The sequence below is a fragment of the Anabas testudineus genome, chromosome 24 (genome assembly GCF_900324465.2).
Source record: "Anabas testudineus chromosome 24, fAnaTes1.2, whole genome shotgun sequence".
Taxonomy (NCBI): domain Eukaryota; kingdom Metazoa; phylum Chordata; class Actinopteri; order Anabantiformes; family Anabantidae; genus Anabas; species Anabas testudineus.
The window spans coordinates 7,573,468-7,597,162 of NC_046632.1; the positions used below are offsets into that span (position 1 = coordinate 7,573,468).

Genomic DNA, 23,695 nt, shown 5'->3' on the forward strand with positions numbered 1-23,695 from the left:
ACTTGCATCAGCAGACATTTAAACATCTAATCTAACCAGTACTAAGGGGTTATACATGTTATTATACACCGATTATACTCTATCAGGTTTATTTCATCGGATTATTAAAACATGAGCACTGGGAATGATTTTGACAGATTTCTCTGAAGCCACGCCCAATGTCTTGATGCTGATGTTGTATTGGTGGCGAGCACACTGTCCAGGACCGCATTGGTTGTTGTGTTTTTTCTTTTTTTTTTCTCGTAAGGGTCCCAAACTACGCTACGAGATTTGGAATATTACATTACAGTCCTGTAGGAACATGGCGACTGTCATTCATAATCCCCTAAAATCGTAAGTGTTTTTAATATTTCATTTTTTTTTAAAAATAGATTTGTTGCACGAAGTGGCGGCGTGGCGCATACGATGGCTGAGGGGGTTTAACGCGCGTTAAAATATGGATCAGAAAATTAAGACTTTTGTCATGTTCTTAGACAATGTCCGTGTGTGCAATCTGCAGGTACCGTTGTCTACTTGCTGGGTTGTGTAACTCTAATATAAAAGCATGCACTCATGCATAATCTCCAGAGAAAACATGCCCAAACCGCGCGTAAACGTCTACATTGACTCTCACGCTCTTGGTTTAATTTGGACAGAAAGTTGCAGTTTTTCCCATTCAGCTTTATAAACGCGCCTGGTGCTTAAAGTATGCATTCAAGGATCTTTCTCCGTGATTTAGCATCGATAATTTGTTGAAATGAATGTCACATTATGTCATATTGAGAGAACTCACTGCGCTGCCCGAGCTTTTGCTGCGGCTGTCAAGCGGGTGTATACAGTGCACATTATTCTTCCTTATACAATATCGACCTTTCGTTCCCTTTCGAGGAAATCTGCAGTATCTCGCTGATTTAGGGGCCGAACAATTTACCTGAAGTTTAAAATGCGCAGGTATTAAAAGGTCAAGTGTCAGATCCTAATAATCAGCTTCAGCACATACATGTTATCTTTGTAATATAATACAAAATAAAAAGTATTTTGAAAATTCTCATTTTGATTTAGTCTGTCACAGACCAAGTTATTTCTGACCTATAATACCAGTCGTTAATGGAAGCGAAGATTTTTTTTTCATACTTTCAGCTGAGTTTATGTTACTGAATGGATCTGTCTGTCTTCCTGCTTGACTGACAGTAGATTTGTACTATTGGCAAAGGGGAGTGAGAATTTCCAGTTTCAGTTTCACAAAATCTGCTTTTTAAAAGGTTTTAAACAAAGAATGTTTTGACAGCAAGAAAGAAACTTTATGTATTTATACAGTATATGTATGAAAGGATGTATACATCTTTCACTTACTGCACTGTAAGTAATGTGCCAACCTGCAGTAGCTTGTGGAAGCATAAAGAGATCTTTTCAACTGTTAGTCATCTGCTCTTCATCTTGATATGGTTTTTGTACAAAGCCATCAATATGCAACCAATATTTTCTGTTATAATATTCAGAAGGAGTGGAAAGAGGGTGTAATGTTTCTCAAATACAGAGAACTCATGATGCTTTCGTTTGTAGAGCTCTTTGTTGACAGCCAAAAACTGACTGCACCCTGCGCCTGAAATTAAAAAAAGAAAAAAGGCTTTAAGCTGCCGTCGTCTATCAAAACAGATTAGGCTGTAGAGAATGTAGGTATGTGTGTTTGTTTTTAGTTGGGCATGTAGAGCAGCAGATTAGGAGTGCCCCAGTATTTTCTTAGGTCCATCTGTTGAGAGAGAGGGAAAGAGGTACATGTTAAGAAGGACGGACTGATGCTGGGGCAGAGATGGAGGGAGGGAACCCCATCTGTCCTTCATATGTATGTGGCAGGACTTTCCCCCGTCCCATCCAATATCTGTAAAAAGGGAAAACAATGTGTGTATGTGTGGACTCAGGCACATACATATAATCCAGTATGATAATTCTGAAACAATCACGTAGTAGTGAATGAATTAGCATGAAGTAACATATCAGTTACTACAATTAGAAATAATGTTGTGGTATTTTTTCCAGGCAGCACAGTTGTTTGAGTCCGCTGTCTGTTTGAAACAATGGGGGCGACTTGTCTTCTGTCCTCAGGATGTGGCTGGTAGATCATATGCAGCCAATAAGGATGCAGTAATAATCTAACCCTCCTCTCTTGCCAGTTCTCAGCTTTGAAAGATGAATTACAACCGTCAGCAGCTGGCAGTAAATACGTCTGGCTTTCTAGACTTATTCATGTTTAACCATGTATATTTTTTTGATTAAGTTTGATTAAAAAATTCCAATTTTTACACTTTTTTACTTTGTGATTTGAAACCTGGGAGGCCGTGGAAAAAGGGTTAAATTATGTCTAACATGAGAGGTATTACAAATAAGCAACATAATTCATAAGCCCAGATGTGTTTACGTGCATTTTATGTACACTATCTGTCCCTTTGCCTTTTTATTCTTATCATTATAATTGGAATTACGAGGAACCAAAGAGCTCAAGTGGAAAGTGGTTTGGCTGCGTTTGCATACGGATTGAAGAAAATGTGAGGTGAGATTTTGGGGAAATGTAAAAGAGAGGGTGGAGGGCTGGAGGGATGGCTGGGGAGTTGTGTGTTTTGATTGTGTGTGTTTGTTTCATGCGTGGTTGTGTGTGTGGCCACGCGCCCCTCCCCCAATTTGCGTGAGAGGGAGCATGAGTGAGTGATGGAGGTTTGGGGTCTGTGGGGTGGAGGGGGTCGTCTGTCTGGCTGCATTTAGTGCATATATTTGTACTACACCATCAGCACAGGGGCGAACCCTGGCCTTTGTCTCTCTGAGCCCAGTGAGTGGGAATGTCCGGGAATGATTTCCAGGCACGGGGAATTAAGTGGCCAGGAACATTTTTTAGGGAAAGCACCATGCAGTGATCAATCCTTTTTTCTGTTCTGCACATGGAACAGGCACATGTTTCTTTCCTTGTGTATTCTTTGTGTGTGTATGTTGATTTGTAAGAGGATAGTGGAGATATGGCTTATGACTGTATGTTAGTAGGAAAGTGTCTGGAGAATGTGCCTTGGAGACACACATTCGCTCACATTTCGTCCGATGAACTCATGCTGAGTTTAAGTGAGTTGTCGTTAAACCCCACATCTCCATCTCATGCTCCTTCACCCGCACTCAGCTTCTACAGCAGGCCTTTTCCAAACCCCCCAGCACCCCCAGAGCGAGACAACAACAGCAGCAGCAGCAGCAGCAGCAGCAGCAGCAGCAGCAGCAGCATCGGTTTCCTCTCTGCAGCACCCTTTCCTCTTTAACCGCTTGTTCTTCTTCTCCACTTTCCTCCCTTCAACTGCCCTCTGCACCTTTGTCTTTCATTCTCTTTGTGTGTGTGTGTGTGTGTGTGTGTGTGTGTGTGTGTGTGTGTGTGTGTGTGTGTGTGTGTGTGTGAAAGAGCGTGCACTCGTGCGTACACACATCCATGTGTATGAGAGAAAATGAGTGTGACAACATTTGAAAGGGAACACGTGTGCCTCGAGACATATAGAACCCCTCCTCTTGGCTGCCCTCCTTCTTGGCTCCTCCTCTGCATTGCCCTCTTCTCTGCTTCACCCTGTGCTCAGCCTACAAAGTGCCGCAAAGATAACTATCAGTGCCCACATACTGAGCTTCTTACTTTCCTAGCCAAAGGTGGACCTCATCTCGTCTCACTATCTTTTGTCTGTTTTTGTCGTAAACCCCTATCATTCCTAGATATTACTGGTTGTGCTGGAATATTCCCTTTGTGATGTTCTAGTGGGCAGAAAGGAAAGCTTTATTGGAAAGATTTGTTTGTATGAAGTATTACATGTCAGCCTGATTGCTGATCTTGTGTTGTTAAAGAGTTACAGTACACCGTTTTACTTCACCACTGACTCAGTGTTGAGAATGAGGTCATGCAAACAACATTTCAACAGTCCGACATGCCGAGTAAAGTCCGTCAAACAGGCTATTATCAGCCCATTAGTGTGCTTTTTGTCTTTTTATTTGATTCTTTCTTCATTTTCCAAATTCGTCAAATGAACCACATATTTGTGCAGCAGCCAGTTGTGTAAATACTGACGTCCTGCTGAGTATGCGGTGGGAAAATAGAAGAACTGCCGCCTCACCATTACTAATGTGAAACAAAGAATATCTAAAGATGTTTCAAGAATTGGGCTGCTAATAATTGCAGAGACAGAGCAGAGTATGGATCCATTAATCCATCAATTATAATATGCATATTATAAGAGCTCAGTGGTTTCAATGTTCTGTTGATTAAAAAATAATCAACAACTACTACAACTTTGCTGTGTTACATGGAACTCAAAACTTGCTGAAACTGGAAGGAAACAGTGTAGAGAAATGAACACAAATGTGGAGAGAAGTATGGCAGTGATTTATGGGGTTACTGATGATTTCCGTCATTGATTAATTATTATATTTGGAGGAAGAGAAGGTGCTGTGAGTAATACAGAACTGAAAGAGAGAAAAATGTGACACATGAGGGTAAGATTGATGGAGAGTAATGGCAGCAGACATCCAAACACAGGCAGATTAATAGAGCTTCCATTACCCAGGTCTAAGGTTTAAATGCAAGTTTGAGTATTTGTAAGTCTCTAAGTGTGTGTGTGAGAGAAAGAAAGAGAGAGAGAGAGAGACCTTATTGGCTCATCTTAAGTTCAGTACAAATGAGATTAGCACCTCATCTGTCCAGTGATGTCATCCTCTGGCTGTGATAAATCATTCATGGGCACCTGTGAGGATGACAGTGTTTGATGTACAATCAGAACAAAAGAGTGGAGTGAAACGCTGAGAGGGTCCTCTCCCCTCCTCTCCTCTCTCCTCTCCTCTCCTCTCCTCTCCTCTCCTCTCCCTGACCTGTGAGCGATTAGCATGAGCTTGCTGCTCTTGCTGGCAGTGATAAGAGTGACCATCACACACAAAGCCTCTCTCTGTGGTAGTAATTGAGACAATCAGTGGTATACACTCAGTACACACACACACACACACACACACATAGCAACTGCAGATTCCATCAGTATCCAGGAAGCTGCTGCTGGCTAAGAGGAATCTGTTCCCTGACATGAAAAACTAAACTTACATAAGCGCCATCACTAGGATTAGCCATACAGTACTCAGGGTACAAACAGGAGCACAGTTCAATCTCTGATGGTTGAACTGGGTTCGGATGGGTGATGTGGGGGCAGATATTTTAGAATATGCAACACTTAGATGGTCTGCACATGCTTACACATGCATGCACGTACGGTGTCTCTTTATTTATGAGTATGCATAAGCACGCAATACAGACACACAAATACACAGCAGGCAAACAAGCAGGCATGAACGCTTACGTAAGAGTTTAGGAAGCTGCCTGGGGATGCTATACGCAGAGTTTGTTGTTGGAAATGGGACAGAAACATACAGGCAATATGGGCTGACACAGGGAGGAAGACAGGAACGAGACAGACGAGGAAAAAACCCCTGTAGGTCTACATGTTTGAGTTCAGGTAACAGATAGTGACAGCAGAGATAATGCTTTACCCGTGGGAGTGGGAGTTATGTGGGAGGAAGTCTCTTCTGGACTTTTGGATGTGACTGGATCACTGTGACTGCTGGTTTGCCGTGCTATAAAAACATGTGGCACCATAAATACCAGCTGCATTCTTCATTTCTGTATGACTCCTTCAGCCAGCAACCACCTCGTGTGTTTAAAGCCTGAATGTTAAGCAAACAGTGTTGCACTAGGTTTACTTCACTAGGTCACGTATTCGCTGTGCTTCTGTTTGCACCTGACCATCAAATATGAAGCTGGAGCCAGGAGGGGGGTTAGATAAGCTTAGCATTAAGACTCCAGCACATCTGCAGGATATCTAGATCTTCGTGTTTTAATACAAACCTTTCTCCATAAACAAATGTGTGAGCAATTCGTGTAGCGGCTTCTTCAGGCTTGCTTCTTATGTAGTTCAGTTCAAAGCCACTTTCCTACTATTCAGTGTCTCCCCTGATAATGTTCCATGCAAAGTAGCTTGACTGTCCCATTATAGTATCTGGTTTGTGTCTGTGTTTGTTCACTGTCCAGATGCAGCAGGAGCCAACGTTAAGTTATAATTCACTTTTTATGAGTTTCTATAACGCAGCTGTGAGATGGTAACCTTCAGCAATACTGCACGTGCTCCTTCTTATTGTTCACATGTTGGTTTCTTCTTTTGCAAGTCAAACACTGTCATCATACCTGTGCCCCCCTCTGAATTTTCACCTACATCTGCAAATGCAACACCTGGTTCATTCCCCGTTGCTACTCACTCCGACCTCTCACACTCCTGCCCCACCCTCTTTCACTTCTCTACTCCCTCCACCTCAAAAACACTGCACATCTTTGTAAGCTTCAGTGTCACCAGAGTGCTAGTCTTTGTCCAGCTTGACATTCTTTACATATCTGTGTAGAGAATCCACAAAGCTCCCGTCTCTGCTCGTCCTGTCAGAGAGACAGGATGACAGGGAGACAGACAGACATGTATGCACACAAACAAGACATATCGTACATACTGTAGCAAGTCACACAGATATTACTACAGTAAAACACTGCTTTAAGTTCACTGCCACTGGAACTAAACCACGTGTTCCCATGAAACCCATTACAAATATGCTTTCCTTGATCTTCCTACCTGGATTTCAGCTATAAGACTTAAATAGAATTACCTACACCTACTCAAGGTGGATGTTTCATCTGTGGCAAAAGTGAGCTCATCTTGATTTGATGCCCTTCTTTAGACTTCGCTCCAACACTCATAATCGTGTATCAGTTGGATTCCATGACTTAATGTCATTGGCTGTATGTATGAATTAAAGGTGTTCAGCCCATATTTTAGCCTGTATAGGACTGAGGAGTTGATGTTTCTTTTAAGTTGTTTTAATGTATGCATTAAAAATCAGCCAAACTATACACAGAAGTTTGGGTCTGTTACAGGGACTGAACAGGCCCCTTCATACTTGATTTATAGACCATACCGAATCATCAACCGCCCAACACATGCCATTTGCATTAAAAATCTAATAGGAGTTCAGCAGCAGGAATGACTCACAGACAAACATAAATCAGTGTTGCATGCTCCAAATAGCTTGGATTGAAAGCAAGACAAAAATGTTGCTTTGCATTACATTAAAAAAATCTGATCTCTATCTCGGTTGTTTTCTGTGTTTTGTTTGTTTACCAGCTGAGGCCTCTGACGGTCTGCATTCTTGTTTCTCTATCTGTGTACAGACTTGGTGATCAGTTCTATAAAGAGGCCATTGAACACTGTCGTAGCTACAATGCTCGTCTGTGTGCTGAGCGTAGTGTGCGCATGCCCTTCTTGGACTCTCAGACTGGGGTTGCACAAAACAACTGCTACATCTGGATGGAAAAGCGGCACCGACAACCAGGTGAGAAAGACTGCAAAGGCTCCATTCAGTGAGATTTTGGGAAATATCCTCCTTCAGTTTTTGCCAACAGTTGAAAGATTTGAGAAAGTAGTGAAGCATTCTCCTTCACTTTCTTTATACCATGGAGGGGACAGTGTTTATGGCCTGTGCTGCACCCGTGGCTGAAGATGACTTCAATTCTGGGGAGCTGTCATGTCGTCCATGTTTATCACTTAAGATATTACTATAAAATAAAGTAAAAACAGGTTGTTTTGTTTCTTTGTCATGGTTATTACACAGAAACTATCACGTTTCCAGGTAATTACTGGAGCTTTAGCCAATATTATATGTATTTTTGGGCCTCTAATTACTATCCATTGCTTATACTAAGCCATTACCAGGATATTACTTTATTCATTTTATATAGGGTGAAAGCCATAGACTGGTTAACTTAGACCATACAACACTACAGAGATGTCCTCTCTGTCCAAAGTTTTAAAAACTGCCTACCAGAACCTCTCAAGCTTACTGATCAACACTCACACACACAAAGTGACTCTTGTTGCATTTGTGATGGCCAGGGAACCCTTTTTCCAGTCTTAGTTTGAAATGATCAGCTCTTGACTAGAGTTCATATTTATAGTACAAACACGAGACTGGTATCAAACTTCCAGCAAGGAAATGAATAAGCATATTTTCCAATACGCTAAACTATTATTTTCGGAAAAAAATCATATATAGGTGTGATTGCTACAATGAATGGCCAATGTAATTTTACTGCTTGCTGATTTACCCTGAGACAAGCCGTCAGAGTGCTTTGTGCACATCTGGGTCTCCCATACAGCCGAAGCGAACAATCTGCTCTTTACTGGACACAAATAGCCTGCTCTCCATCTTGTATGCAAAGCTCTTCAGGCCACACCCTATACTTTGTGGCAGACCTAACTCACATTATATGCATTTATTCTGGGTTTATCCATGCCCCCTCCATCTCTTGATTTTTTTTTTCTGTTGATGTAGACGTAAAAAAATCTGTCTTTCCATCTCCATCTCCTGCTAAGCTAATGGTGGACTGTGAAGGGTAAGGGTACACAAGGGTAGAGACGAAGAGAAGCATGCTTTACTGAAATGGTAATATTACCGAATGCGCTAATTGGAGTAAAATAGAATATAACCATGCTCACTGTAACAGTTTTACATGGATATGGCTGAATACTGAGAAAAAATGACCATCAGCCTGAGCACTGAAATCAGGGCATATTAAGTGTCAAGAAAAGCCAGTCTGCCAGTGGTTGTTAAAATTCTTCCTGTGTGCCTGTGTCTGTTACATATACTATATATCCATGTGTGTGTGTGTGTGTGTGTGTGTGTGTGTGTGTGTGTCCAGGCCAGGCAGCGGGACAGATGTATACCTACCCAGCTCGTTGCTGGAGAAAGAAGAGACGACTCCACCCTCCCCTGGATCCCCAGCTTCGGCTGTGTGAGCTACGACTAGGTAAGACAAACAGTGCACACACACACACAGTATACACACATTGGAGTGCGGCACAATGACATACACTGTAAAAATCCTTAGCTACAGCAGTACTGATCATGCAACACACACCATTTCATTTTTCGAATCAACCTCTCTTTACTTTATTGGTTACACATGTTTTGTTTGTGCCCTCCACGCTCTTGTATAGCTGCACAGAGCTGTAAACGTGCTGAGTGGTGTTAATGCTTGCTATCTGACCATCTGGCTCTGGTTAGCCCGTCTCTCTCGCCAGGTCTCCAGGTTCATTCTCTTTTCTAAATCAATGCCTCCTCTCACTGTTCTCTGGTGGTAGACACACACACGCACGCACACACATATATATGAGAGCCCCACACATGACTCTCACTCTCTGTTGCAGCACGGAAGCACCCTAACGGGGCCTCTATAATTATTTGTCCATGAGGCATTAGAATGTAAGCGACTCTTATGAGGTGGACGCGAGTGCTTTTTTCTGTGTGTGTGTGTGTGTGTGTGCATCCATGCATGCATATAAGTGTGTGTTATAGGGGATTTTAGCAAAGGAATGCCCCAGGAACCTGATCAGGGGGAGACATAAAGGCAAGTCTTTGTTTCTGCTTTGCCACACTATTGTTTCTCTCTCACTGTCTTCCAGACGCAATATAATACCCCAGAGCTTTCCAACCAAGAACATTTCAGCTTTAAACAGAGGACAAAGTCATTTTCAGGAAAAAAAAAATGAAAAGAAACTCCCTAGAGTTGCAACCAACAAGCAATTAAAGCACATAAAGAGAAAGAAAAGTTATATTACATTGCACTTAACAAGAAAGCCTTTTTAGCTGATAGTGAAAAAGCAGAAGTCTACGGTTTTGTTTTTCTGAGAGCCAATTCTGCATTTTGGCCCAGATATTTATCATAACACGACAGAGGAATGTGAGTGCTCCCCTCTCAGGCTTTTGGAAATACTTTATGTTTATTTAATGCTTCCTGAGCAGGGGTTTGTCTGCGTGTGTGAAGATACGCAGAGGCTCTGTCACAACGTTGCTTTGAAAGTGTTTGAAACCAGGATTAAATTTCTTGTTTTTGGAGATGCTCTACTTTTTTATATTTTCATTGCACCACTCAAGTCAGGGGTTGTGCCTCAGCAGCCATTTTGCTTTTTGTTTTAGTATACACTCCCTGTTTATTGATGAGGGTTGGAAGCACATAAGTGAGCATCGATGGCATCGAAGGCTATTTAAATACATTTTTGTGCCTCTGACTATTGATGTCAGGGGTGTGATGGTGTTTACATGGAGCTCAAGAGTGAATTCACATAAATATGATTTGTTTGTGTGTGTGTGTGTGTGTGTGTGTGTTTAAAATGGGGTTAAGTGGAGGATGTGTTTTTCCTTTTGCAGACAGAGCAGAACATTCAGCTCCAGTTACTCTCTACACATATACAGAGAGTAAAATGAGAAACGAGGAGGGTGTTTGCAAAGAACAGAGGTGAAAGAGGAGGCATACAATATATGGCGTGTTGGGGAGACAGGTTTAGGGGCTGTGGTGAGGGCTACAGTGAGGGGAGAAAGGAAACGTCTAGTCACAGACACAAAGAAATGAGAGGAGGAGGGAAAAAGAGGCGGCACAGCGGTACAACAGCTCTGTATTCAATAAGAGTATCTTACAGCCTCTGTAGTCCCGCTCACCCACTGACTTTCTTATCACGTCCCTGCTTTCATTAGATTTGATCCTTGTGCTAGCGTTAAAGCCGAGGACAGAGAGTCAGTGCTGCAGTGTGTACATCACAGCGGAAATTAAAATATGCAGGGGACGAAAGAAAGGTTTAATTTAGAATCACACCTGGTGCACTTTATCTTTTTATTGATATTGAATCAAGCAGCCTTTTTCTTTTTTTACAAATGACACAAAAATTGATTGACATGTCACACAGAAGCCGAGCTGGCCCCTAAGCGTGAGGGGACCCCAGGGGAGGCCACAGCCTTGGAGGCCCTCCTGAGGGGGGATAACCTGCTGGAGAAAAAAAACAGCCTCAGTAAAGAAGAGGAGACGCTAATGGAAATACAGGTGCTTGTGTGTTTTATGGATGTTCTGTATCATTTTAATGCGCTTGTTGATCTGTTTGTTTGTGGATGCAAACCTAACATCATCCTTTAATGTCTAAATATTGACCCTGAACTCTGTAGAGAGTACTGGAGGCAGAGGAGAACGGGGAAGGTTTCAATGATGATGAAGATTTTGAACAGGATACTCCAAAAAGAAAGAACAGGAACAGAGGCAAAGTGAGTGTGTATTTATGTGTGTGGGGTGTAAAAGACAGAAAAAACACAGCTTACTTTACAAAACTACACAGTGCTGAATAATACCTAAAAGCTAACATGCTTTTATCGTTTCTTTTTAGAACAGAGGATCAAGCCGCAGGAGGACAGAGCCAGTTAACGCTGACGACCAGGACAAACCTTACGTCTGCGACAGTAAGAGCGTAGAAAGCTTGATTCTGTGTATGTCAGTTGGCATCATGTGATCATTGGCAATCCAGACACAGTGTCTCTTAAAACTCAGGGAAGACAATCCAGAAACCCACCTCACAGGTTGAATTCTCTGGTCTTCCAGTGACAGCCCTCTTCTCTTCTGTTTCCACGAGCGGTCCTCTGCAGCATGAAATAAGACAATCGGGTCCTGACTAGCATGCCAGGGCGTGGATAGAGATAGCGGACTGAGCCTCGAACAAATGAATCTCATCCTCATGTTGTGTCTCTTTCTGTCTTTCCTTTATGGTTTCCTTTTGTGTCTTCTCTGTTCCAGATAGATACAAACAAAAGCATAACTCAAAAAAGGCTGAAGAAGGTATCTGAACCTGTCACCATCTTGTCTTTCTAGGGGCTCCGTGGACTGGTTTTTATGATTGGCTTTTTTTTTTTTTTTTTTTGCTCATGGGCATCTGGTATGGGAATGGCTGGCTGAATGCTTATATCATCTGATGATATCTAACGCTTTTCAATCCTTTATGCTAATCCAGGCATCTCTTCCTGCAGCGCAAGCCTTTGCATGACACTAACGCTACACCATGTTCCTTAATGCTTGCTCACTGCAAGGCATGCAACCAATGCCGTGTTTGCAGCAGCTCAGCTAGTGCAGGACTGATGGACGCATGTTTCTTAGATCTCTCTATAGCTGCGATGTGATCCACAGATGTTGCCAATGTAGAAATGCTTAGACTGCAGGGACCATTTTGTTTGCAACAGCTGGAGCAACAGAAAAGAATCTATGGCGTGATGGCTTTGTGCTAATTGGTCACTCCAAGAATGGATTAGACAGAGAATTTCTACGATGGCTTCAGCTCTGTTGTGGTCACAGGAAAGAGTCTGCAACCTGATGGTTTTTACATGTCATCAGTAGCCAATAACACTTATGGTGATGTCAAATCTAACAATTCTGTGTTAAATAGACAGTAGTTAGCTACGCAGTTTGCACTTAAGTAACTTGGAGTAGATGAGTAGAGGCAGAACTCAATATATTAACTGTATTCTTGATTTTTGAGTGCAAACATCAAACCAGACAGTAAGTTGGACTATCTGCAAATTTGATGTTGCATTAAATCTTTCATTTTTCTTTAGGCAGGGTTGAGAGTTCATTCTTAGTATACTCTTTTCCACTATACTAAATGCTGTATGTTGCACAAAGTCTTACATGTTTCTAATAGAGCTGTGCTGTTTTGCTTTCAGTCTGTGGAAAGCGCTACAAGAACCGTCCTGGCCTGAGCTACCACTATACCCACACTCACTTAGCAGAGGAGGAGGGTGAGGAGGAAAAGGAAACGGAGATGGCTCCATCTCCTCCACAGAGCTCTGACAACCATAAACGTAAGATGCTACACAGGATTAAAAATGGATGGAGACATGTCTCAGTGTATTTCCTGACTAAAACTGCCATGCACACAGTTACACATGCACACACACACACAAATAATATTTTCCAAATCACAGTTTAGGATAACCCAGATGGTCTCAAGCTGTCAGGAAACTAGGAAATGACAGCAGGCCGTGTACTCGACTTTTTACATGTGCTTGTCCCTCCTGACAGCTCAGAAGGGTCCAGACGGTGCCATTATCCCCAACGACTACTGTGACTTCTGCCTTGGAGACCAGGACTCCAACAGGAAGACAGGCCAGGCCGAGGAGCTGGTGTCCTGCTCTGACTGTGGACGCTCCGGTGAGTGCCCAGCTTTCACAGTCTGAAGGGTTTCATAAAACAACAAGGTTGTGTGTTGACATCACCATTTGCACCATTAAAAATGGCTTTGTCTTGTTTAAAATCAGTGGATTTAGAAGTATGCAATAAGCAAGCCAGCCGGAGAGGTGCTTGAGGAGTCCTGACACTTGAAGTGACATTAGATTGAGAACCAGACAAAACATTGGAAACGCCAGCAGGATGGGACCCGCAGAGTAAACTGAGCACTATGTGCAGTGCTGAGCCAGAGATATCACAGACCATAGACACCTCATGTTTTCTTTGTTAATTTGACATTTTTCACTCCTTAAACACAGATAAAATTAATTACACAACCACATCTCTCAGCTTTAGTTGACCATACTACTGTGATGTTTGGTTTCGGGGTGCATTAGTATACGCTCCCACTCTCCACAGCTCCATGGTGATGAAATTCTCACTCTTATTAATACAAATAATATTAATATTGTACAGTATCTGACATTTATGGGTCCGACTACAAAGAAGTTAAAAAAAGGTTAAACAAGCAAGATATAATTAAGCTTTTAAGTTTTTGGTATGATTTTGTCTCCTCTGGGAAGATTATATATTAACCATACTGACATGAGAGTAATATCAGTATTTTCATCTCACTTTTCACAGGAATTTATTCCCTTAAGGAATAATTTTGATTCTTAGTGATGAGTTGTATTCTAGGCTCATACTTTTATTCTTAATGTACTACGCCTCTCATTTTTGTTTCTCTTTACTTTACTTTTTTTACCCACAATCTCGTTCATGTGTATTTCTTGCTTCTTTGCAATGTTTATCTTTTCCACATACACTGAAACACCCTGATCATCAAAAAATCTGAAGCAGATTGAATCTTATTTGGGTTAATAATTAATTAATTGCTTTTTAATAACAGAAGCCTCGCGATTGTTGCTACATTCAGTCTAATCAGTTTCAAAAATAATGTTGACACAGTTCAGTCTAGCTGTTACAAAACTGCTAAAATATAAAGAGCTGCCTGTAAATGATGATGTGTGCTTTATTAGACATCTCTGTTGTCCAGTGAATTGAGCTTTTGTGTTGGTACAGTGTATTTTCAATGGATTATCAATGAGCCTTGTAGACTATGAGAATTCAGAGCCAGCTGCTGGAACTCATTCAAGTTTTGTTATTTAAAACTTATATTGGTTCACAGGCTCCACCGCTTGCTTCCATTCTGCATGCTTTTTCCATGTCAGCCTCATCAGTAAGGACTGCTGCCTGTAGACAACATGCCTTCACTCTTTTGTTGCTCTGTTGTCATGCATTATTCTTAAAGGCACATTTGGCTGCATTTTTGTTTCTTTCCCTCTTATTTTTCCCCCACCACACACTAGCCAAAGCCACATCTACTGGATATTTCTCAAATCAGCTCAGCCATCCCCAAGCAGCAACAGCGTAGAAATATTCATTTCACCGAGATGAGATGTTTACTGCATTAGAGTTTGATAGAAAAGCTGCGAGAGTGTGTGGCCTTGTCTGTGTGTTGCTCTGACGCTGATGTTTTCATGGTAGCTGGAAGAGGAGGAGGGAAGAAGGATGGGAGGAAGATAAGCGCTCCAGAAGAGTTGTTCGGCAGCGCGTCAGACAGCGAGGCCTCCACGTTTCATGGCTTTGAAGACGCCGAGCTGGAAGACATTATGTTTTCAGATGATGGAGACAGCTGATAAGGGGACATCTTGACTAGCTGGACCTTGTGGCATTAAAAATGATCAGAAAAATCAACACTGGAAAACTGAAGACACAGACTGGACTAAAATGGCTCACCTTAAGGACTCCTTCATCTGAAAACTCCCGGGATTATTTGGAATTCTTGGAAGAGATGCTGGCCATGTTCATACATAAAGCCAGCTTCTTCTGGGACATTCTGTCTCTGATGGATATAGTTGCATTTTTTACCATGCTCATGTGGATTTTACTCAATACTTTAAGACATTTTTTTATTTTCCATAAGCAGAAAATAAACTCCCCAGACGATAATCAAAAACTAAACCCGACAGCTGTCACGTCATTAATTCTGGACTGTTAAAGTAAATAGCAGACTTGGTGGACCAGAGAAAAAGGAATGAATTACACAAGAGGCCACTAAAGTAGCAGGGACAGGGATGAACGTGACCTCTTGTATCATTCCAGTGGCTAAACAGGACAGGTAGCTGAGAGGTAAGAGCCAATCGGCACTACATTGCTCCTCTCTGTCTTTAAGGACTCCATCCTTTCTTTAATCAGTGTGCTGAGTAGAAATGCTTTTCTAATGCCTGCTGCTAAGTGGTGTCCATTCGAGCTGATAGGACACCTATTAAACCTGCCACAGGCAATTTCTCAGTTCAGTTTGTGGAGGCAGGCCATGTTTGTCTTTATCCACCCAACAGAGGCTGATAGGGAATGCGTTCAGTGTTTGTGGCTGCCGTCGCAGTCCAGAGACAAATGAGTTCATCTTTTATCACGGCTCATTCACGGCTCATTGATACCCCATTGATACTAGGTTAATGCAGATAACTGCTCATGAGACAGCATTGTGATGCTGTGGGGAGGCTATGAAAGATGTCAGCAGTAGTCAGAAAATTGTTTTTATTGAGACAGGGAATTATTTTTCAGCATATCTTTTCTGTTGTCACAGCTGTGTGGAATTTAGAGGAAGATGATAAAATACTTGGCTCTACTTTCCTGTACACACGTCACCGCTAGTGTTTTGTTTTCCAGACATATAATCACTTGTCTTTGGTGGCTGAAATGCTTTTGATACTGAATTTTATCCAGCTGTATTTACAGTGGGGTGCAATTACATTTGTCTGAATCACAGACTTAGCTAACGCTTGGCTTCAAGTTTCATAACGCAATAGCAACTGTTTGAAAAATGAGAGGACGACATTTGAACTTCATCGGCTCTGCTAAATCATTTTCTTGAACAATGTTGGGAAAAGAACTTTTAATCTACAATGTTTAGAAATGACACACACACATACCGAAAATTCATGGCATAGAGGAAATAGAGTGTAGTCTTTTATTTTTAATTACCAAATGCATCATCAGTGTACCTGAAAGCCTGAAGCAGGCACTGGAGCAATCAGATATGCATTCAGTTAATGTAAATCAATTTTTGATGGATTGTATAAAGGTATTTAGATGTGTGTCAGCCTTTATCTGTGTCTGCTATCACAACCAATTCAAAGCTTCTTCCACATGTCTAGCTCATGAACTCCTCCGGCCGTCTGCTCTTTCCTTCCTGTCTTCCTCTTTGTTTCACTGTTCTCCTCTCTCCTCGCCGTCCGCCCGCAGGACACCCAACATGCCTGCAGTTCACCGAGAACATGATGCAGGCGGTGAGGACGTACCAGTGGCAGTGCATCGAGTGCAAGTCGTGCAGCCTCTGTGGCACCTCAGAGAACGATGTATGTATGATGTAGGAAGAGGGGGAGGCTTTGACGATGCAGTTGCTTTGACTAGATTTCTGACTGAATTAAACTGAAGTAAACCAAAATCTGTGCTGTCTGCACAGGACCAGCTGCTGTTCTGCGACGACTGTGACAGAGGATACCACATGTATTGTCTGAAGCCACCGATGACCCAGCCTCCTGAAGGTACAACAGCTGAGAGCCACTTGTAGTGTAGTGATACTATATATGTCATGTGCTGTATGTTTGAGACAATCTACAACAGAAGGCTATATATGGATAAGAACAAGAAGGACAAATATTCCAGCCTCTCTCCGTCTCTTTCTCTCTCTCCACAGGAAGCTGGAGCTGTCACTTATGTCTGGATCTGTTAAAGGACAAGGCCTCAGCATACGGAGAAGCATAACAACACCCTGGACATTCTTCTCCACACACACTATATATATATTTGTACATATACATATCATTGTTTGACATGCCCACACATTAGTAAAAGCTCTCTCTCAGCTAGAATCAAACACACACAGATACAAACACACTGTCTCTCACCAACGCACACCAGTGCATTAGCAGACTCAGGGCAGTTTCCTGTGTGAGGCACAGAGATCCTCTACCTCTCATATAACCAAGCAACACTCCATATGCAAACACCATCAACAAGTCGGTCAGCCAAAAGCAGGTCTGCCACTGAGTCAGTTCTCTACCTCACCGCTCAGCAAACGGCGAGACGCCAAAGCAAGATTGATGATGGCCAAAACTGTGTAGGACATGTGTATGTGAAGTTTAAACCGAGCATCCCAACCCTCTGCGTGTTTTACTCCCCGATTTAAATTTATTTCAGTGTGATTTGGAAGCCGTTTCTTCCAGAGTGTTTGCCGAAGTTGTTTCTCTTGCTTCCCTTGCTGCGCAAGCTCCACCATAGGGAAACCTGAGTGGATTTGACTGATGTTTGTTTAAATTTTTCCCTCCAGCTCTATTCCTATCCCGTGTTTATACATTACAGTGACATTCCTATGCTCTATCTGGACAGAGTCAATGTTAGTTATGCCATCTTTCATAGGTTTAGTCAAGCTTGGTAAAATTTATATCCAAACGCAGAGGAAATGGAGCGATAAAGCAGGTTGGAGGATCGCTGCTTTTGCTGGGTGGTAACCTTTTTTATCCACATCTGTTTTCTGTACCTTTGCAGTTACTGGGAAACCATGGTGCTCAATGTGATACTTTACAAAAGATGTTTTTAGATAGAGCAAGACACTTATTTATGCATTGCAGTGAGTTGTCCAGTGTTACCGTCAATGGGATCCTTGTTACTGTAAACCAGTTGTTCCCAAGCCTTTTATTTTATACCTGTTGAAAACGTTTTAGCCAGCTCGAAAATGTATGCATTAGTCTCTGCTGTCCAAATGAAGAACGCAAAATGCTTTTTTCACAACAGGCAGTTTGATTTGTCACAACAGGAAAAGCCCAGGTGACACCTATAACCATGACTCTTTAGGTGGTGTCTTTACTCTTTGCCAAGCGTTGCTAACCCTGCAAGCTTTCCGTTCTCACGTGGCATATCCAGTTTCCAGTGACAACAGTAGCAGATTCAAATTAGTAGTATTTTTTCAATCTTTCCAGTCCTGAACTGGAATATTTAAAACTCATTCCATAATAAAATCTGACTCTTCTGTCTGAGCAGCAGCCCTCTGAAATACACTTTTAAAATTAAACTTCAAATACGGTCACGATTTGTTGAAATACATACTCATTATGTTCTGCTGTCTTGATAGATTAACTTGTTTGTGGTCTTTTTTTTTTTGTCTTATTGTACTGTACAACCACTGTACTTTACTGTATTATGTCTCATTTTTATTGTTAAGGACTAAATAAAAAGGTAGAATTAATTTTAGATTAAAACTACATCTAGTTAGCTGGACTAACATCTAACTAAAATCCGTTCAGGGTCGGCAAATGGTCCGTTTGTGTTATTTGTTACGCCTTTTGACCTTTTACAATATTATGCTGTGAAAAAGTTTTTTTCAACTTCAATGTTATCACTAAACACTTTTAGAAATGAGCATCCTCTGCAATACCTCTGTGCCCCTCCACAAGGCCCACCCCACACTTTGGGAATCAAACTGCTGTGAATTAATCAGTGTGCAATGTGTGTACTATCAAATCTCCCTACATTACTATTTTAAACAGGTTACCCATTTAATGAAGAAGCGCAATTTCTGGTATTTTCCGCTATTTTCCGCTATTTTTTTTGGGATGATATGTTTTATTGGTTTTATAAAAAATCAGCTACTAAAAGGTTCAAAACTAATTTTTGTAATTACAGTAACAGTAACAGCAGTCAGTGAGGGCTCTATATAAGCCAGGTTTCATCACAAACAGGAAGACACAACGGGAATAAACTCTAAACTTAAAAGAAGACAGAAAGAAAACACCCCTTAGGCGCACGTACAAAAGTGTGCAAGCCTTGATAGCATAGGACATCTCTATTACTGCAACTTCATATTTGATATTGTTTTTCCACTGACAATCATAGATTTATGGTGTTAATAACATGCAAATGTTTTTTTTTTTTTTATTGTGCTTTTCCATTGTGGATAAAATGGCCATTGGTGTCATTCTCTTTTGATGCTGTTGTCTACAGTGATTCAAAATGTGTAATGTATTTTGTTAAAGTAATCATTTTGTTTTGTGTTGAAATAAAAATGTTTCCATTTTTTTTCTTTGCCTGTCATCTACGCGAGATACCTTCAGTCCAGCTGTTTCCAGTTTTGTTTTTAAAATATATTTACAGGAAGTGTTTTTTTTTTTTTTTTTATAAATTACTAGGAAACCCAAAGCTATATTTACACTATTTAAAATAGCCAGTCAGTGTTTATATGACTCTTGCCAAGATGACTGTCTCTGATATGAATCATTTTGTAATCTAATAGACATACTAACCATCAGTTCCTTTCATTTTCCCCTAAAGATATGGCGGCCTTTCTTGAACAGCTCCAAAGAAGTTTCAGGCCACATCTATGTGAATGTCTTTTCCAGTATTAAGCTTTTAATGTAACATTGGTCAGCAAACGGGTTCAAACAGTCTTTATCATGCTGTTTTACGTCAAAAGGTTATTAAAACATCCACAACATCTCCAGATACTACTGGCAAAAGTTCCACGTTAGGTGATCCATCTTATCACCACTAGGGGGCCCTATTGGCTCGGACTTGTGAGTGAGGTCTGTATTACTGCAGGTTTCAATGCACAAATCCCAAAAACAATAAAGCAGGTATACTCCAAATCTTCAGTAGAGGTCTGCGGTGGGATCATGTTTGCTTAGTAACATCAATTTATGACCTGGACTACAGACTAGACTGGAAATGCAACACCGTTTTGTTCTGTAGATTTAACTGTGTGCAATTTATTTTCCATCTAGTTCTGTTAGATGTGTATAATTTTACATTTTTCTTTAAATACCCATTGTGAGTATTTCTAACAGAGTACAAATATAAACTGGATAAATTGTTAATACACAAATAAAATACAATTAAGTACAGTGATAAATTGTATTTGCTTTGAAACAGACCCTAGTTGATTGCTTGCAGTCCATATTTAAACGAAAGTTTAAAGACTTTAATAACCAGACATGCTTAAAAACAGTAGCTGATAATAATGACAGTAAAAGTGATAGATCGTTTATCATTTACTTGAACACACATCTTCACAAGAGAGTGACACAAACTAATTCATACAGGGGATTGCCTGCTTTGCACCGTCGTGCTAAGCTAATAATCACTTCACATGTCACATCCGATTCATTTTAGCCTCACATAAGTTTGAGATCTGAAAGTGATTACCATTATATAGTTGGAGCTGTTATGTCTCCCTTCCTGTTTGTAGGTGTGTGCTGTGTTTTAGCAGCTCCTGCTCATTCCAGTGATAATGGAAAAGAAAGTGTGTGTGGGGAAGCTTGGATTCAGAAGAAGCTGCTCCAGCATCTCTCTGCCTTTCTCTCTCGTTTCCGTTGAACACATAGCCTTTCGCCACAGACGCACCAACGTCCCACCTGGTAGAAGAATCCCTCAAAAGCTTACTTATTCAAATATAATAATAAAAAAGATGCTACATCATAGTGTTAGGTGTGTGTGTGGGTGTCTTACCAAATAGAGAGTTGATGTTTTTCAGCCAGGAGAAGATAGTCAGCGTGCGATTCTCATCCTGACTCAGATCAGCAATGTTAGGTGCGCTGTCGTTCTCCTGGGTACACAGATATTACAAATAAGAAAGACAAAAGTCACATAAATGTTGTACAGATGTACTGATGGGTTGCATTTTATGTAGGTACCTACCCGTAAAACTCGACTTGGCAGAAGGACTAGAAACATCACGGTATTTTGAACATTGGACTGGAAATGTGCTGCCGATACATATTCTGCTGTGTTCAGCCAGTTGTTCGCAAATGACACCTCTGTGGAGGAGTAGTGGCTCTGCCTGAGGGAGAAGACATGACAGGACGGACACTGAGGTGAGAGAGGTTACAGGGATTGTTACGCATTCTGGGAGATAAGCGTGTTCATACCACTCTCATGCCTATACGCTGACTATGAAGCTACAGAAAAGAAACAGTCAGCTTAGATAGATAAAAAGATTACCTGGCGCTACATGCTGCAGAGGCATATGTTGAAGCCATTTGAGCTGCCCAGTACAGACCTAGAATAGAGTCTTTCTTCTCCTTGTCAGTCAGAGGAGACTCACTTGAAGCCTTTAGACCCTTTAAACACACACATGGGTAAGGAAGTTCTCTGCCAATCTAGTGCTGCAAATCACCCACCACCCACCCCCCTTTATAAATCAACACAGAACTGTGTCCCATCTTGCATAGATCATGACAAAACCATTATGTGCATACCTGAAAAAAAGCATCCCACTTAGACATAGCATCAGGGTAGCGGGCTGCACAGTCAGCATAGGTGGTGCAATAGTCCTTCACACCTGCAGGAACCTGCATCTGGACCTAATAATGTAGCAAGCGTTGCTATAATCGTCCTCCTTGTTTCTAATTCCATAGACAAACTATTCATATAGTGCCAGAACATAAAAATAACTGTGAAAAGAGTGCAGCCTTTATCCATCTTACATTCATTTTTGAGTTATCCAACTGTAAATACCTGGACACCTTGTCCCATAAAGCCCTGCTGAGTGGCAGACAGGAAGGACAGTACAGAAGCAAAGTAGCTCACGCCTAGAGAGGAATAAAGAGGTAGTCTGTGATATCTCTCCCTCTCTCTTTGTGTAGTCTTGTTATTCATACATCAGTTTACACAGTCATGTCACAGGCGCTAACTTTTGAGGACAAAAAGCAAGTTAGGTTGAGACTAGAATAGATATTATACTGTCTGTAGAGATGTAAGCACAACAGTGTGTTGGCCTACTTACAGCCCCACCAGCTCTGAGTAGAGATGCACATAGTGTCTCCTGTTTGCAGGCCGCAGGTTGTAGCGCCAGTTGGATCGGCAAGGCGCCCTGCAGAAACAAGACATTGTACACAATATAACTGGTAAAATACTTGGTAGGTATTATGAATATTATGTTATTCTGTCATATGCGTGTCCTCTCGGGCTTCAAGGGGTTAAGATTTCCAGAAACTACTGGTTACTCATTGATTATATGGGAGAAAGGTCATTGCTAAGACTTTGATATTTACAGTATGTCCACAGAGCATAGAGCTGCTCATACACTGACTATCAATGTGGAAAAAGCAACAAACTATGACTTTTTTTTTCCTTTCTAAAATTTGTAGGGGCTTATTAATATGTTTTTGGTATTGAAAATGCTAAATAAGTTTTATCTTACCTGAAGTAAGCATCCATCCAAGCTGCAGTGGAAGACCCCACAGAGGACTGTCTGTAGCATTTGTCCCCATGGAGCCCATAAACGGGTCTGTAGCAGCTATCATCAGCCGATAAAGACTCATGCGGCTTAGGAAGGACCAGGGGTCGGGAGTCAGGGTGCCATTCTGTTCTGGCAGGTCAGTTACTTGGCCGACTGTTTGCGCCCACAGGATGGGCATGCCATTGTCTACAAGAGCAGCAGAGCTGCTGAGAGACACTGCACATGCCAGCAGGAGACAGGAGCTGAGGACTGTTGGATTCAGCATGATTGAGGAGCTGCAGAGAGGGACGGAGTCAAGAGCATCTACTCTGGACTGAGAGCTGTCACAAAGATGCAAGGCTTATATACACACAAAGAGACACAGAGTTAGTCCGTGTGACGCAGTCAGTGGACACACACCGGCAGACAGATAAGAGACTGTACATAGTCCAATATTTTTCAATTACTCTTCTGCAGTAAGACTCTATCACAAACACATGAAGACAGAGAAACCAGTAGTTTGAAGTTTTAATCTATACTGATAGAGAGGCTGGTGAAAGTGGAGCTGACCTCCATGTCAGTAATGTCAATGATTGAATCAAAGTGAATGTGAGTTTTCTGAGCTGACTGACTCCTGTGTCGTCTACATGCATGTTCATAGTGAGCAGCAAAAGGTACAGGCCTCTGTTTACAACCCATATATGATCAAACGTTTTTGTTTCATATTTATTTTCTATGTCAATAGATATGGATATAATTAAATTCAAATTGGTACTTCCAAACTGAACCTCCACAGCACCCTCTCCACGCTCTCTCTACTGAACAGATGTAGGTGAAAGACTGGCTTTTACCAGCAACTGGTGTATGTTACTGCACTTGTACAGGATAACATAAAATAGATCTATGACTTAAATGGCATTTATTGGTGCAATATAGTAGGCCATGTGATTTTTTTTTTTGTAAAGTTTCTACATTATTTCTCATTAAATCCATCAAATTCCAGGATGTCTGTAGATGAATAGCGCACGTTATCCCAGTATCCTAAAGGTAGCTACAGCCTTGATGATGTTACGTTGACATTTCTTCTTAAGAACCTTTAATTCTTTAATTTTGCAGTAAAAGTTGACTATTAAACTATAAAAAGTACTAATTTTGAGTTCTTTATTTTATTAGTTCAGGGGTGGTCATGATTGGAGATAGGATAGCATATGTATAGGATGGAAAATCTAAATAAAATATTCATAAAACCTAGGGAGGCATATCTGTGGCATTTACACAGACAGGAGGGAGGAGGGGCTCATGAGTCTGCTCACTAT

General features: G+C 41.4%; 2 protein-coding genes across 4 annotated transcripts; one reads left to right on the forward strand and one right to left on the reverse strand.

Annotated features, from left to right (window-relative positions):
- Nucleotides 1-261: 261 nt before the first annotated feature.
- Nucleotides 262-19,158, forward strand: dpf3 (D4, zinc and double PHD fingers, family 3). Of its 3 annotated transcripts, XM_026340686.1 has the most exons (12): nt 262-333; nt 7,241-7,401; nt 8,768-8,875; nt 10,809-10,942; nt 11,062-11,157; nt 11,277-11,349; nt 11,681-11,722; nt 12,601-12,738; nt 12,959-13,087; nt 16,412-16,524; nt 16,632-16,713; nt 16,866-19,158. In XM_026340686.1, exons 1-12 carry the CDS (start codon nt 302-304, stop codon nt 16,931-16,933), a joined length of 1,176 nt encoding a protein of 391 aa, XP_026196471.1. In that variant the 5' UTR covers nt 262-301; the 3' UTR covers nt 16,934-19,158. The 3 variants fall into 3 exon arrangements, 2 of the variants coding, with proteins under 2 accessions (XP_026196471.1, XP_026196472.1); XM_026340687.1 differs by lacking the exon at nt 11,681-11,722; XR_003297531.1 differs by lacking the exons at nt 11,681-11,722; nt 16,632-16,713; nt 16,866-19,158 and adding an exon at nt 14,651-15,295 and having other exon boundaries at nt 16,412-16,485.
- A 1,038-nt stretch (nt 19,159-20,196) lies between these two features.
- Nucleotides 20,197-22,740, reverse strand: LOC113148998 (protein LEG1 homolog; the record flags this gene model as incomplete). The annotated part of the gene is made up of 8 exons (XM_026340800.1): nt 20,197-20,574; nt 20,669-20,765; nt 20,858-20,999; nt 21,161-21,279; nt 21,418-21,522; nt 21,677-21,750; nt 21,945-22,031; nt 22,362-22,740. Coding segments are annotated over 8 exons (1,155 nt in total), but the record flags the coding sequence as incomplete, so codon positions are not given.
- Nucleotides 22,741-23,695: the final 955 nt, after the last annotated feature.